Source organism: Branchiostoma belcheri, unplaced genomic scaffold, assembly GCF_001625305.1.
Source record: "Branchiostoma belcheri isolate BF01 breed outbred unplaced genomic scaffold, Haploidv18h27 scaffold75, whole genome shotgun sequence".
NCBI classification, from domain to species: Eukaryota; Metazoa; Chordata; class Leptocardii; order Amphioxiformes; family Branchiostomatidae; genus Branchiostoma; species Branchiostoma belcheri.
In genome coordinates this window covers 241,197-258,409 of record NW_017804409.1, presented here as the reverse complement: position 1 = coordinate 258,409, position 17,213 = coordinate 241,197, and the positions used below count along the sequence as shown (strand labels likewise).

The window sequence follows — 17,213 nt, the reverse complement described above, 5'->3', positions numbered from 1 at the left end:
ATAATGTGCAGAATCTATCTGCATACACATGGTTACAAGGTTTTCCTCAAGTCTTCACAAGTTTGAACCCATTTGTAATGGTTCACAGGGCTGCAGTACTCTGTTTGTCCTCTAGAGGGCACTGTTTGCCCATCTATCTGACTACAGAATGGTCTTACAAACATAGCAGGAATACCAACTGTACAAGGGATAAATAATGTTCACAATGTTGTATTTTTATTCTAATGGTTGTTGTTGTTACTTGTATAACATTTTCTGCACAAGTAGACAATTCACCGGTAGATTTGAACAATTGTTTGGTACTGAACAACAGTAATTCCATAAGAATGTCGGAGTCACAAGCTTTTCTTAAACACATTTACACAAACCCTGACCCCTCCAAGAAATTGTAATCTCCTGCTTGTAACATTTGATTTTTTTTCTTCCTGGGGAGGGGGGCACCATAATACAAGATTAAATTTATAAAGAAAACACCCGTTTTCCACAGCAGATATTAGCAAAGACCATCCTGAGGATTCTTCAGTGTAATTAAAGAAACTTGTTGAACTTAATTCAGATCTACTGAAGTCAACATTAAATCTGTTTTCATTTTAAAAAGTGTTTGAAGGCTGAAGGAATTAGTCATCTGTAAAGCTGACTGTCCAGCAATGTTTTCTAGGATGCGATTGGCTGTTGTACTGGAACCAGAAGTTCTGATTGGACAGGACCGTCTTTTGTGCTTCTGATTGGCTAGAGTACCTCAGCCATGAGTTCTATTGTTAGCACCATTTTACAATGCTTGGATCTGATTGGCTGGTACACATAAGCTTTGGGTTCTGATTGGTCAGCACCTTTTTCTTTTCCTATGCTTGGATCTGATTGGTTAGTGCCTGTGAGCCTCGATTGGTTGGTTGGTTGATACAAAATACGGTATTAGGATGTGGCCTGGAAATGTAGCACCAATGTGGGAAGTGTATTTTCATCCACTTACTCCAACGGGGTTCCAGCCATGCAACATAACTCGTTGTAGACTACCATTTCTTCCAGGTAATGAGACTATGGATTGGGTATTTTATTTCTTGAGTGAGAAGAGCAGACAGACACATTTGTACAAGGAAGTTTCGAGTGACAATGTCACTCTTTAATGCTTCGTGTTCTGTAAAAAGTTTATGTTTATGCAAAATATGCATTCAGCTTAGATGATGATCAAAACATGCAGAAGGAATTTTAAACGAAAGGAATTTTAGACCGAATTTCTTAACACTGGCCGCTTCATCCTACAATGACAACAGGTTTTTGGTTGGTTTCCAGCTACAAATGTATAACATCTAAAGGTAGCTGAACCAAAATACAAAAATCCACAAAATAATTTTTACAACAAAATGAGGAGGAAACATTTCTTTAAAAACTCAGACGGTATTAATGTTTTGAAATCATGTTTAGCCATAGTCTCACCACCGACTACTCTCAAGCTAGAACAACAACATGGGGTCTTCCCTTACCCCCCCCCCCCTTTGTCTCTGATATTTGTCTAATATCTGCTGTGTGATTGAAAGGTTAAAGGATCTCTGTACATGCAGGGTGGGACAACTACCGCATGCCCGTTAGTCACTACACAATGGCCCGCTACACCGCTAAAGGTACGTCACCCGCTGGCCGTCTGAAAAACAGGGACAAGAGAGAAAAAGAGATTCAGTCAAGGTATGGTACAAAGAGTGTTATGGTAATTTTTTTCTCCTTTTTTTATGTTTGCTTGGTGAAATCTTCAGCAAGAGGATGGGACACAAAAAAGTGTGCTTGTGAGTAGCCAATCAGCATGCAGTTTCAGACACAACGACCAATGAGATGCCTTGGATCAGAACAGCCAATAAGCATGCCTGAGACACGTGAGCCAATGAGGTGCCTGGGATGGTGAATGGTGGTTAGTGATTGGTTATGATGAAAAGGGTTGGTGCTGATGACATCACATGATTGGTGCATGGTGGTTGGCCAGGTGGTGACAGTACAGCTTGAATGAGCCAATGAAAAGCCAGCTCTCTCCTTCAAACTTGTAGCTCCAGCCAATCACAGGGAAACGTACTCTGTAAATGCTCAAATAACTGCTTGTGTGTATAATGTTATTTTCTGATTACAATTCTGCCTACCTATATGATATTACAAAAATGGTAAAAACTGCCAGTTGTATCCATACAGCCTGTGTAAGAACTGTTAAGCTGTGAAATATATATATATAGCAAAGTAGATGTCAGATGATGTGCTTATGATGTAAAAGCATGTATTACTATATCACCATACAGCTCAGCTTTGCAAGTCCTTCTTGTTCACATTTTTACAGAGGGTATTGTAAAAAAAAAAGCTGGCTAGTGCAGGGAAGCAGCCTTAGTTTGTGTGCCACAGTGACATGGTTACTTTATGCAACTCTATTGTACACCTAAACAAAGGAAAAGTGTACCAATAGCTGTATGTAAGGATGTCCCAAACATGAAGTAGCCCTGTTAATATGGCCTGATGATTTCCTATATCTACAATACAGACTTGAGCATAAGGAATGCTGGTGCTCAAATATACATGTACTGTTGGTAAGCACATTGGTAGGACGTACTGCACCTGCACGAAACCTATAGTGTAATGTATTGTGTAATGTATTGTGCATAACACTTCGGCATAACGTCTTGTTTAAGGTGCTATTCGTTTATTTAAGGATGACAATACGAGTCCGACTCGACAGTTTTCGATTGTTGTCTCAGGAAAGATATTGTCCAAAGTAGGGAAAATTCTGATGACACACTTGCCGAGTGTCCAACGAAAACCGAGAAAAGTCCTGGTTTCGTGCAGGCGCAGTACGTTCTGCTGAAGTGCCGTTTGTAAAGCTATGCTACCATCTCTGTTTATGTTAAATGTAGTTTACAAGTAGTTTTTTAAAGGCCAACTGATAAAAACAGTAGCACATGTCAAATTCAACATATGAAACTAGTTTTGTACTATTTACAAAAAAAAATGTCAAGACAGTCATGACAACTCAAGGAAAGGACACTTCTTTCTGAACATTCTTAGAGAGAGTTTGTACCTTCAAGACATTACTGAATCTTACAGAAGGGTCTTCAGGTTCATTTTCTAGCAGGCATTAAGGTTTTATTACTAAAAAACAATAAAAGCATTGTTGGGCATAAACCTTAAAAAACATTTTCAGCTGCAAGCAAAAGTTATTACTTAATAATAGGTAAAAGCTGACTGAATTGGTTATGTGTTATATGTTTTTTTCCACTAACTTTTCAAATATTTTTTAAAATTGGGGATGGATATTTCATGATTCAGTTGACTCTGTTGAATGGTCAATGCAAAGTGTATCAAAGTAGCTCAAAACTGTTTACAATAAAACAAGCCGAAAGTTGCCTCTGTACAAAAAGGACATTTCAAATTAATTCTACTTGACTTTTTATCTGTATCAACTTGAAGGTATACATGTGGAGGTCAACGGAACAAAAATTACAGACAATAGCCAAGTACTGGTGAGGTGAGGATGCTGGATTTTAGATGTGGCTTCAACAAAATGTTTTTTTCTGCTTGTTAAGATGGCAGATACATCTCATAAGCTAAGTCCTGTCAATTCTACCCACATTTTCCACATTATCAAGGAAAATAAGGCCCTCCTGAACATTTTTAGTACAGAGAGAACGAATTTTAGACCTGCATACTACAAAAGGTCCACCTTTTTTTGTCTTTTCAATCCCTTTATCAAATTTCATTGTGGTTTATGCTACATTTTTTTCAGTAAAATTGATATGTAGTGCACTGTTCAAAGATCACCCCTCTAACGGTGACCGACGTAATTTTGTCAAGTATCGAAAACCTGCATGCTACTATATAAAAGTTTTCATAGCCACACCAATTCAATTTGTTGGTTCTCAGACTGTTTTAAAGAAATATGGTTCACTGGAAAAACTTATGAAGACAATGTCTGAGGACCAGGTTAATGCCTTGGTGTACTCAGTTTTATGTTGGAATTACATTGGTGTGGTCTAAAAAGAGGGCAAGAAAAATCATACGCTAAAAAAAATGGTGTCTCAAACATCGATCTGTGAAGGAAGGAATTAAATTGGTGTGGCCTAATCAGAGGGAAAAATTATATGCTAAAAAAAATTGTGTATCAAACATCAGTAACTGTTATTTCACAACCTTCCGATTCCTCCTCGTATCATTATTTCCAACCCAAACAATTGTATTAAAATGTCTGGGAAGCAAGGAATTAAATTGGTGTGGCCTAAAAAGAGCGGGAAAATTCATACGCTAAAAAAATGGTGTCTCATCAAACATCGGTTATTTCACAACCTTCCCACTCTCTTCCAAACAATCATTTCAAAATGTCTGAGAACAAAGAAATTAAATTGGTGTGGCCTAAAAAAAGCGGGAAAAATCATACGCTAAAAAAATGGTGTCTCAAACATTGGTCTGAGAAGCAAGGAATTAAGTTGGTGAGGCCTAAAAGGCGGAAAAAATCATACGCTTCAAAAACGTTGTCTCAATCATTTCAAAATGTCTGAGAACCAAGGAATTAAATTGGTGTGGCCTAAAAAGAGCGAGAAAAAACAGTACGCTAAAAAAATGGTGTCTCATCATCAAACATCGGTCATTTCACAACCTTCCCACTCCTCCTCGTCGTCTGTGTCGGACAGGTTCTCGTCGTCGACGTCGTTGTCGCTCATGTCGGGCGTGATGCTGTCGCTCGACGCGCTGGACGTACTGCCGGTGGACCTGGCGGGGAGACATGAAACAGTCAGCAACAATAATGTCAACAATAATGGTGGCAAGCTAGACCTGACGGGGAGACATGAAACAGTCAGAAACAATAATGGAACACGTTGGCAGAACGTACTGAGCCTGCGCAACACCCACATTCTTCACGGTTTTCGTTGGATTTTTGGTCAATTTTGCCTGTTGCAGATGATATCTATTCAGAAACTACAGACAGGATGTTAACCTTATATACGCTAATACGACCTTATATGAGACGTTCTGCCAAAGTGCTATGCACAATACATTATGGGTTTCGCACAGGTGCAGTACGTTCTGCTGTGGCAAGGTGAAACTAATGGGGAGACATGAAACAGTCAGGAACAATAATGGTGGCAAGGTAGTCTTGTGGTTAGGATAGTTGACTCAGAAACCGAAGGTTCTGGGTTCGAGTCCCTGTCTCTGCAGGTAATATAACCCAAGACACTTATCAAGAAGATCTGAGGGATAAGCTTGTGTGATTGGCTAAATACAAAAGTCACATTACTCTAGTAGCTGATGAAAAACTTAAAAGCATCATGCATGCATTGAGGTCCTCAGTCTGAGGTCGCCTATTTTGGCATCAGCAGTAAACATCGATTTGGGTCAAATAACAGATGTGTGCAGGACTGGTAGAAACTAATAAATCACTTCCTGTCAGTCTGTGGTTACAAAATTCCCACCCTCACTTCTTGTGACTCTACTCTTCTCACCCCTGACAAACAAGCAAACAAATTGGCAGACGCACCCAAAACAAAACCTCCAAACACGGAGGTAATCACACGGACCACTGCACTTCGAAAGGCTGCACCTTTCTGTGATTCTGGAGCTCCGTAGAGCACATGGTGACATACTCACCTCTGGTCTGACTTGGGCTGTGTGGAATTTCTACTGGTCTCCTTGGCTTTGGGTTCCTCTGGTTGGGTGAAGATACACGTGACCTGGGGGGAGGGGGGACAACAGAGTTTATTCACTTTCATGTAATCAGTAGTGTTTTCTAGATCAAAATGACTAGTGTTAAATTTTCAATCTGTATAGCTGGTATAACTGCTCTTCAACGCAACACAAAAGCTTTGCAGACACATGGTGCAGCAGCTCATGCTTACACTGAAGGACCTGTTACACCTAACCTTTGCACATCTACATTTGGAACTGCAAGTGATGTAAAAAAAAAACTATCTAGATTCTTCATTGACTCGACAAAAGTGCAGGGACTTTGATATGGTCTACTAAGTAAGGATGCCGTAGCGGCAACAGTTTCATTCTACAATTATAGTTCTAGGGAGAAACAATTTTTTCAACACCTCAATCCTAGGTTGATAACTCTGGTACTTGAAGACATGACTACTTCTTGTTCTTTTCTTTGCAGATATCACAGGGCAGAGTTAAGAAGGACCAGGGCTTGAAATACTGGGTGCATGTGCACCTTAGTGCACCCAATTTGTTTCTGTGGGTGCACAAGTGCACCCAAATATTTTGTAGGTTTAGGTATGTAAAGATGTTAGTAGTATACAACATTCTTAACATCTAAGTGTCAGAAAAATGATAAAATCATTGTTACAGTACTTTTCTTTAGAAATGAAACATAACTAGAAAGGCCAATATTTGCTTTGGAGCAAATACAGCGATGGGTTCACCACATTTTACCACATGGCAGGGAAAGAATGAGAAACACAAGGGAAAACAATGATTTACATTGATATAACTATAATATGAAGTAACATAAAACTAAAACAACAGTTGGATAGCTATTCCCTACTTTATTGGTTAGGATTTTTAATTGCATAATGCAAACTGTTGATTTTCAAAATAAAAAAAAAACGTTCATGCCCCGCATTCCAATGCTGGAGCAGAAAAGCTTGAAATACCTACCAAAACACTTGAATAAAGACATACTGTCAGTATGGAAATACTCTGTGCAGGTGTTAATCAAGTTAAATCCCAACAGCCAATCAGCAAGAAATGCTCTGTGCAGGTGGAAATGCTCAGTGTGCAGGTGTTAATCAAGTTAAATTCCAACAGCCAATCAGCAAGAAGTATAGAGGAAAGCTGCATGCCTATTGGTTGATGCCCTGCATTCCATTGTGATGACTCATGCCCAGACGTGGTAAACATGGCACACTAACACAGTAATACATTAGCTATAATACAGCCAAAAAACTCAAATAAAACCATTCTAAAAGCCTGTATCACAATAATTTAAAAAACGCCTAGGGGTATTTGCCCACTGTACCTCCATACCAAATTTCAGGACCTTAGGCCCTAAAATGAAGAAGCTGAATCCATTTAAAAAATGGCAGGAGAAGGAGAAGGAGAAGGAGGAGAAGAAACATCAGAAAAAGCAATATGGTTTCACCACACCACTTCGTGGTGTGGTGAACCCATAATTAGTATTTGCTGACATTCTACTAATTCTATCTTATATGGTGCACCCGGAAAAATTTTTGTGCACCCAGTTTTTTAGGTTGGGTGCACCAGTGCACCTATTCCCAAAAATGAATTTCGAGCCCTGAGGACTGACCTTGAAGTTGGGTGAGAAGAGTTTGTTGCTCTTGTCTTTGTTGGCCTTGTCGATCTGGTCTTTCCTCAGCGTCAGCACCAGTGTTCGACAGCCCGGCGCTAGTCTGTCTGTTATACAGTTGGGAGCACAACAACCACCGTTGCTACCCACCGTCTCCTACAAATAAACAAAAACAACATTCGTAAAAATAATTTCATCAGGTTGGTAAATGAATGAATACCAAAGTTCTTTGATCACAACCATTTATTTTTCACGAGCCGACGTTTCGATGACCGTCTGTCATCTTCATCAGGGAAATTCTGACTGGTTTACTGTGCACTGACGCTAGATGTTACTTGTATGTCACAATTGCACTACGTTCAGAAATGCATTGTTAACAGTAAAAACTAGCTTAAGTGCACTGTGAACCAAGTAACAGTGCATTGTGAACTTTGTAACACCTTTAGTGCACTATGCACCAAGTAACATCTAGTGTCAGTGCACAGTAAACCAGTCAGAACTGCCCTGATGAAGATGACAGGCGGTCAATCAAAACGTCTGCTCGTGAAAAATAAATGGTTGTGATCAAAGAACTTTGCTATTCATTCGTTGCAACGCATTATGTATATGCCATGGGTTTAGATCCAGACTTTTAAGTGTGTATTGCAGGAAATATTTCTGAATTGCAGAACAAAATTTTGACATTCTGCAATATTGCAGAACACTGCAAAAAATTTATTTCTATCACTGTTAGTGCAGGTAAAGTTGTAGTTGTGCAGGTATTTCTGATGTCTAAAAAAAAAAACGCATGGCTTTTAATCACATTTTGCACCACTCTTGATCATATCATTCACGAACGTAGATGGGAAACTATATTCCTGATCTGTACTGTAGATAATCCTGTCTTTCCATCTTTTATCACGACTAATAAAACATACATGTAATCTCTTCTGATTGCAAGCTCCTGATGTAGGCTTTTCAATTTAACCTGCCATCATGTATTGATATTGGCCGTCAAATTCTACTAGAATCTCCTAAAGCTGATTGCTATGTTTTATGTAATAAGTCTCGGCTTTAACGACTGACCCTAACGAGGAAGAAACTGCCTCCTGAAGTATAATGTAAGCCTTTTTGGTTATACTGCATACTAATGATATGATGACATCTTTCTCTGAACAAGCAAGGCAGAGTGGTTCGGGTAGCAGACACGAGAGGTCGAGGGTTCGATCCCTGACATTCCTGGCTAAGTTTTTGGTACTTGGGAAAGGCACTTCACACAACTTTCCTCACTCCACTCAGATATAAAAATGGGTACCTGTCTTTGGTTGGGGAGGTAAAAGGCAGTGGAAGGAGAGGGATGGGCTCCGCCTTCCAATACCATGCCCTAGATAGAGTGTATTAACAACCCACTGCCCCTACGGCCTGAAAAAGTCTATGGGACTACCTTTACCTTTTGAACAAGGAGACTTTATCTCTATCTAGCTTCTGTTTAAATATAAACTGACTTAAAATAAAACAAAACATAACCGTGAGACTTAGAAAGCATTGTGCATTCAATGTTACTAATTCTACCTTGTCCATGGCCAAAGCAAACAAACAAACAAACCTTTTCCATGACGTTGCAGGCCTGTAAATGCGGGATCTGTCCGTTCCTGAGCTCCGTTATGTCTCCTTCTCTGACAAAGAAGGTGTTGAACCAGAAGTGGCACATCTTGTCCTGTAAAGACATGGAAAAATCATTGTTTCTGACAAAATTTCTGCCGTTTTATGTACAGTATTGGTACGAAATTGAATCTACCAAAATCATCTTGCTAGGTTTGTGAAAGAGTTCTAGTCTATTCTGATGTCTCCATGGTAACTATGGTAACTATGAAAACCATGACCTATGGTAACTATGGTAACCATGACCTATGGTAACTATGGTAACCGTGACCTACCCTCTTCATCATCTTGTTAGGTTTGTGAAAGTTCTATTTTGATGTCTCCATGGTAACTGTAGTAACTATGGTAACCATGACCTATGGTAACTATGGTAACCGTGACTTACCCTCTTCATCATCTTGTTAGGTTTGTGAAGCAGTTCTATTCTGATGTCTCCATGGTAACTCTGGTAACTCTGGTAACCATGACCTATGGTAACTATGGTAACCGTGACCTACCCTCTTCATCATCTTGTTAGGTTTGTGAAAGTTCTATTCTGCTGTCTCCATGGTAACTAAGATAACTATGGCAACCATGACCTATGGTAACAAAGGTAACCGTGACCTACCCTCTTCATCATCTTGTTAGGTTTGTGAAAGTTCTATTCTGCTGTCTCCATGGTAACTACGGTAACTATAGCAACCATGACCTATGGTAACTATGGTAACCATGACCTACCCTCTTCATCATCTTGTTAGGTTTGTGAAAGAGTTCTATTCTGATGTCTCCACACACAGGCAGCGGCTGAGGTAACACTCCCAGGATAAATCCTCTGTTTTCTCTCTTTGCACCCTGGGAGGAAAAAATATCAGAAAGACCTCATTAAGTCTATTTCATAACTGTATTACCTTACATTAACAATCAAAAAACATCACGTCAGATTTCTGACTTCCCAAATTGTATTGGGTAAAACTGTACTGTATGATCAGAAGTTAATACCCGATTGAATTACATTATACAAAAGAAAGCACAGTCTTCAGGAAGAAAAGTTTGTATGTTGGTACTAACCTCATATACAGGTGACGTGTACAATTTGACATTGTATTGTGTAACAACAAACTGAGGACCTGAAAGAGAGAGAAAGAACTGTCAAAGTCTAAAACATGTATCTGGAAACAACTTGTGCCATAAATTCAAAAAGAAATAAACCCTAATTTTGGACTTGCTATTAGAAGGAAAAAAAAGGATTTTGGGCCACAACCAATGGCTTTTTTTGGGGGGAGGGGGTATTCTGAATGCATTTAGTTGTAAAGTCTGCCACGACTAGTTTTATACATTGTAAGCATTACAACATTGGTGCTTGTCATATTCAACATGGGGACTGAATTGAAAGTTTGTTTGTTTGTTTGTTTGTTTGTTTGTTTGTTTGTAAAAACAACAAATAAAGAAACAAAACTAATTACAGGAGCCACCAGGTCCAAACATGGGACTGGATTGAAACTTTGTTTGTACAAACGACAAATAAACAAACAAAACTCACTACAGGATACCAGGTCCAAACATGGGACTAAATTGAAACTTTGTTTGTAAATAACAACAAATAAACAAAGAAAACTGACTACAGGAGCCGCCGGTGCTGAACATGGGGACTGTCTCGATGAAGATGGACTGCAGTAGTAACGTGGTGGGTTTGTACTCCAGGCCACATCTGGTCAGGTCCCAGTAGTACTCCACATATCTTCTCTGGCTGGGTATCGTCACACCCTGGAGAAAAAACAACAAAACATAAGATCCAAAAACTCAAAGTTAGGGCTCGAAATTTAAGGTGGTCCAATGGCCACTGACCACTAAAATTTAGGCTGGAACAACTAAAAAGATACTTTGGGACATTTTTGGGACAATGGAAAATAATCAACATCAGAATGTCAGCCCTTCTTTTGTTTATCAGGCACACGACGTCCCGGCTTTTGGATCCGGAGAAGTCTCCCCAAATTTCATGTCTACACTGCAATTACAGTGCACCTGGGAGTGAACATAAGCAGAATGAAGTTGACTTCAAGTTGAAGTCATACCCAAAAACCAGCTGCAGGTTGGGACAGTTCATCCTCACTTCGGACAACTGAAATTTATTTTTCGGACAGTGCTGGGACAATAGGAAGAAAAGTTAATTTCGAGGCCTGAAAGTACTACTACAGTACCAAGAAGCTGTTAGGGGGACCAAGTCTACACCACTTTTTCCTCAAACAATCTAACACCCAAAAATCAAAACTCCAGGACAAAAGATACAAAAAAACGAAATTCGAAAATCTGCTGCAATATCAAGGACAGATACATGTACCAGGAGGCCCACAGTTTGCCTTGGCCTTAAATGTCCCCTAGACCTACCCACATAGCACACATCATCACAATCCAACCAATGAGAAACACAGACACATACACACACACACAAACACACAGACGAAAAACAATACCTCCAAGAAAAACGGTAAAGGAACATATGGACAGACACTGGAAAGAGCCCTAGATCATATAATGAAGCAATATTAGTGATACAAGTAAAAAAACAGAGTGTCCTCACCTTTTCATTTTTGTCCTAGCCTGACCGTAAAATCTGAGGGCCTCGTCTGGTGTAGGGAACTTTCCTCGGTGTAGCAAATATGCGCATATCATTACACCTGTTCTACCCTATAGGCAAGAAAAGAACCAGCAAGGTTAGTAAATGACAAGTTTTACATGTTCCAGAAAACCACTACCAGACAGTCCTGGTATGATTTTGCATCTCAACAATTTTCTTAACGAAGTCATTGCTAACCCTTGTGTCTTCAAACAAACAAACAAACAAAAATGAAACTAACCTATCAGCAAGCAAAGAAAACAAACAAAACAAACTAGAAAGGTAACATTTGCAAAGCTAATGCATAATATTTATCTTAGCATATGGTCTGCTCTGTTAATTCTTACTCAAACACATTCATATATACATGTCAGACAGGAGTATAAATCCCTCCTACTATAAAATTGCAACATTATGTAACCCAACACCAGTTACCATGGTGAGAGACGTCAACAAATCAGGTCATTGCAATTGCTCAGGTCAGAGGTTAGTGTTTCGAATGGAAAAAGAAGATAAAAATGTAGCAAAAACAATGTTTTTCTTCTGTAAACATAATAAACAAACAAACAAGTGCGTGCCCACCTTTCCTGCCTTACAGTGCACTGCGGCGACGTTGTCCTCGTCCTCTGCTAACCACTCGTCCAGGTCGTTACAGAAAGGCTTGATAAGCTCCAGTTTGGGAGGGTTGTGATCTTCAAAGGCGTAGACTGCAACTGTGGAGGAACAAGAGGACAAGTTTATTGAGTTTATTGAGTTAAAACTCTCCTTTAGCTGGCCACCCGAGGGTGACAGCTATTCTTCCAGGAGAGAGTATACACATAAACGTAACAATACATCAACATGTACACATACATGTATACATCAACATACACAATATATACAAATATACAATCTTAATTTACTACCAATTCTATACAGTTTGTTTCTGTCTGTCTTTGGTCTGATATTCTGATATGATATGGAAGTGTATTGTACAGTAAAGTAGAGGAAAGATTTAGTAGCTCCGTTTGTTACTTTAGGCCATCCTGATTTAGATTACATGGACAACAATCTCTGGGCACCCCTAAAATGATGGGAGCGTGGAAAGAAAAAAAGTAGAAATCTGAAAATGCAATTTAAACGAGAATTGCATGGATTCTGCACAACTTTTGATTGCAGTTTGCATGATTTGTAGACGGTCACTTGAGATCTGTACCGTATCACACCAAATAATGTTATACCCAAACCATTCGTAGCTATTACTGCTGTTAAAAGTTATGTAAGCCAAAAATTGAAACTATATATAGTGAAAATAGTGAAAACACATCAGACATATCTGAATGCCACTTACCCCTTTGGTTAAACTTACTGGGGTCATAACTTCTCTCAGAGCACCTGAAAAACAAAAAAAATCAGTCATCACATAAAAAGCACTAGTCATATACTAATGGGCCTCTGTCTTCTTAGGATCTAGGTGCTTTTTAGTTGCTCCATAATACATAACATAGACTGGCCATTTTAGCACTAGGCTCTTGGCAAAGACCTTTGGTGACAAGGCAAGAAAAGTAAATGTTTCTTATTTTACATGAAGGAAGAATATGTAATATTGTACTGACTTATCATGTATGAAGGTATTAGACTTTGTACTAGTGATGCATACCGGTTCACTGGACTTGGATCCGGACTTGTAAGAATGTTTAGGTTCAAGTCCAAAAAAAACTAAAAGTCAAGAACCGAGTCCGGACTTATTACCATAAAAGACCATTTCACATGCTCCTTTTCTTTCCAAACCACCTAAAACCTTCCGTAGATTGCAAAATCTTTGCTGCAAAATGAAGAAAACATTGCCATCGGGCATCGTCAAGTACCGGCCTCCATGTTATGTGGCCATAGTTTCACCCAGACAACATTGCAAGGTTGCCAACATGCAATTTTGTATATGCCATGGGTTTCGGTCCGGACTTACAAGTCCGGAACTGAACCTAAACCTCTGGACTTGAATCCGGACCAGAACCTGAAATTGGGTTTAGGTATGCATCACTACTTTGTACGAATAGTTCAACATGATTCCAGACATTCATTTCACACTGTTGAATCACGTAAATGATAAATGACCTTCCCAGTTCGCGGACAAGACTGGCAACTTTCTCTCCAGACAGAAAAATAAATGGTCGACGAACTTAAAGTTTGCAGACATAATTGTGCTGAAAACTACTTACAAATTGTAGACTTTGTAGTGGCCCTTGTGTTTGGACTCCAGAAATCTGCAGAAGACAAAAGCGATGACGGATTAAGATGGATAAGTGGTCATTTTGCCCTGTTGGGGGTCTGAGCCCCAAAGGGAGGTGTCATTTATAATCATTACAGCAAGACAGGCATGGAAACATACAGGGTTTCTAGCGATAGACTCTTTAATAAAGTGATGGCCTTTTTTTCTGCAAGGCCTGTTTTGATTTTATTGACACAACAAAAGTACAGCAACTTTCGTAATGTCTAAGACTGCATGTAGATATACAGACAAATACACATTGGGTACAACGAAATTACATACAAAACAATGGATGAGTCAACTAATACTACTTGTTCTAAGGTCTAAGCATTCTTTGATATATTTACCTATTTGTACACAGTAAGGGTTATTACCTAGGATGAAATTAAATTTATCTATTGCATGAAATGTAACTTGAACTTGAAATAAAAGATAGACAAGTCAAGGCAAGGATGATGCAAATTAGTGAAGAAGCTTCTGTTGCTTCAAAACAGGAGCTTAAGTGGTGTCTGTCCTTGGGGCAGAGAGTTCTAGTTTGCTAAATTGAAAACTATTGAATCTGGAGCCTATTTTTCCTTCTGCTAAATTGCAGATTGTATAAATTTTTCTTCTGCAATCTTGAACATCTATCTGCAGATTGCAGACTGCAGACAGGTATTTCGAACACTGCAGTGTATAACACTTTTTTCATAGAAAAATTCACATGCCAATTTGCATGGTCACTCATTCATAATTCCATGCTTGGTTACGGTAAAAACATGCCAATTTGCATGGTCACTCATTCATAACTCCATGCTTGGTTACGGTAAAAACTATTTTCTTCTGGCTGACTACTACAAAGATATGTTCATGAATATAAGTACTAGTAGTACACCATGGAAAAATGATTTCCTGCACATTTAGTACACAATGCTAGATTAAATTCACCGTTGTATTGTCTCAGTTATATGCCCAACTATCCAGAAAAAAAAAAAGACAAATGAGCTACTGTGATGATTGATGATTCTGCCAAACAGCAGCACGGAAAATCCATCATGATTTCAGCAGGACAATGTTGAAAGCTTGGAGGCAGGAGTTCCTCTAGGGCTATCTGTAATTCTGGGCTTCAAAAAAGGACAGCGTGTCAATTTCTGTAGATTGATCGTTACAGACGCGATTTACACGCAAGGGCAACGTACTGACGATACAAAAAACTGCGTACACACGGGAGAGTATGAAAACTGCGCATGTGGAGTACAAAATCTGCGTACATTTTGTGTAAATTGGCCTGCTTTGACGCAAGTCAAGAACATATTTTTAGTTCGTACATTACAGTGTGACAGGCTGAATAAAAGTTCTAAACAGGAACTATGCGGCTCCAGATGTCTTACTGAGGGACGACTGGGTGTGCAAGATGTCAGTAGCTTCGTACATTAGTTACCCCAAGGCAGCCCCAAGGGCTGGATCTGAATGTACGTTCTTGATGTACGTCAACTATTTCAGTGGGTTGATTTTTCATGATTTTTTTTGAGGGGGGGGGGTCATGTCCCTGGATCCCCCTAGAAAGCTTGCGCCTTTGATACTTGCTTGTCCACAAATCTACAAAAGAACACCTAACAAAATCCTAGCTACGGGCATGCATCAGAGCCACCTTGTCCCTAAACCTGTCTACAATACCAGTTAACACTGCTCCAAAGTAGACAGAGATGGATAGTGTCTACAGTTGAAGGTAATTGTAAAAAGAAGGGGAGAAAGACCTTTACACAACTGCACTTAGATTTAATTCGTCTCCGCTCCAACACAGGTCGGGCAAAATACATACAAAGGATGGGTTGAAATCTCGATCACGCTTTGAGAACTGTAAGGTTTTTGTAGGTACACCTCTTCTCAAAACGATTGATTGGGTCGGCCTATTGGCTTGACACTTGGAGGGTGCGACAAAGCAGGCGTGATAATCTACAGAGCAGCAAGTGATTGATTGAGACTGATGGAGGAAGACAGACTAGAATACTGTAATTCACTTTATCTTCACAGTGGCAAAATTTCACAGTATGAGAAAAACGGACATGTCTACTGAAAGTAATCTTCGCAGTAATGGAAAAAAGAGAGGGGGTAAAAAAACAAATTAATGATTTGATAATGGTAATAAGTTCACGGTACAGAAGTGGCCATCAAAACGGTGAACATAAAAAGTACCGTAAAAAATTGAATTACTGTACAGTAAGAGCAACAGTTGAGATTTAGGGGTAGATAGTAAAAAGGATTTGGAAAAAACGAAAAGGTAAGTTTATGACTAAAGCTAATTTGCATGGAGATTTCTGTTAAGACAATGAACCAAAAATGTTCTCAGCTGCTTCCCAGAACTTAAGGGCAATTGTTCTTTACTTCACTGTCAAAATCACCTGCACCAAAAAAAACTACTGAAAATGGCCTACAGGACAACAGTAGATCTGACATCACTTCTATCTGGGGAAAATAGATGAAAGGGAAAACACTGCCCCATTTTTCTGACCCCGGCCCAAATAGGTCATGACCTTTACTGACCTACTAACCCCGATGACCCTATTTAACAAGCAGTTGATCATTCAGTCCCACTGGGTATACCTGAAGTTGCATAGCAGGCCTTTGAAATTTTAATTTTGTGAGGAAAAATAAGTATTTTCAGATTTTTGGTGTTGTCTAAGGCCACACCAATTTAATTTCTTGGTTAACGGATTCGCCGCTTCATTTTTTTCTGATTTGCAACAAAAATAATTCAGAATCAACTGCAAAATGCTCATATTTTGCCCTGAACAGTTGAATACAGTCCTTTTCTTCCTAGTTATCCCATATTTCAATGCAGTGGTATCATTAAAAGTTCCAAATTCATTGTTTAAATTTTGAACCAGCCTAGTGTGCTGACTTCATGGCTCCTATCGTACCATTTTGGGCCATAATAGGATGCCTAGGCCTGTTTTTATTTTCTTTTTTTTTCGCCCGCCCGCTCCATTATTTTTCTACAAAAATCCATTAACCAAGAAATTAAATTGGTGTGGACTAAGGAAGGATTTTAAAGTTTGACTAGAGTTTGCAATGTACTACCCCCTTTAAGTTTAATGGAATAGTCCTGATTGCTTGACCTCCCCAAGGTGACCTCACATGTCCTCATGACATCACCTGCCCCACCAAGGTCACCTTGAACAAGGACCTGTAAATGCCGCCATCACTTGACCCGACATAACCAACCACTCTTGTCTGGACAATTACAGAATTATAGCAAGCACTTCTCAATATAAAAGATGATTGACCATAAAGTTTATGATTCCAATTTTTTTCCGGGGAGGGGGCACATTTGATTTAGTTACTTTAAGTATGTAACGGATTCTAAGCTCAAAATGCTTTTCCTCTATATACCTGCACTAGTATAGGTAAGATTGAAAATTACCTGCACCAGTCAGAATAGTGGGGAAGTATGGATCATACTAAAAAACTGTGCAGATAAC

The 17,213-nt window shown here is 39.2% G+C and overlaps 1 protein-coding gene across 1 annotated transcript in view; it reads right to left on the bottom strand.

Moving 5' to 3' along the window:
* Window positions 1–237: 237 nt before the first annotated feature.
* LOC109485401 (phosphatidylinositol 3,4,5-trisphosphate 3-phosphatase and dual-specificity protein phosphatase PTEN-like) overlaps window positions 238–17,213 on the bottom strand; it is a 50,029-nt gene continuing 33,053 nt past the window's right edge. The window contains 13 exon segments of the mRNA XM_019789002.1: window positions 238–1,639; window positions 4,619–4,731; window positions 5,608–5,690; window positions 7,271–7,426; window positions 8,856–8,966; window positions 9,629–9,742; window positions 9,959–10,017; window positions 10,510–10,654; window positions 11,469–11,479; window positions 11,482–11,575; window positions 12,087–12,217; window positions 12,835–12,878; window positions 13,703–13,747. Coding sequence (XP_019644561.1) covers window positions 1,614–1,639; window positions 4,619–4,731; window positions 5,608–5,690; window positions 7,271–7,426; window positions 8,856–8,966; window positions 9,629–9,742; window positions 9,959–10,017; window positions 10,510–10,654; window positions 11,469–11,479; window positions 11,482–11,575; window positions 12,087–12,217; window positions 12,835–12,878; window positions 13,703–13,747 — 1,132 coding nt within the window. The 3' untranslated portion in view covers window positions 238–1,613.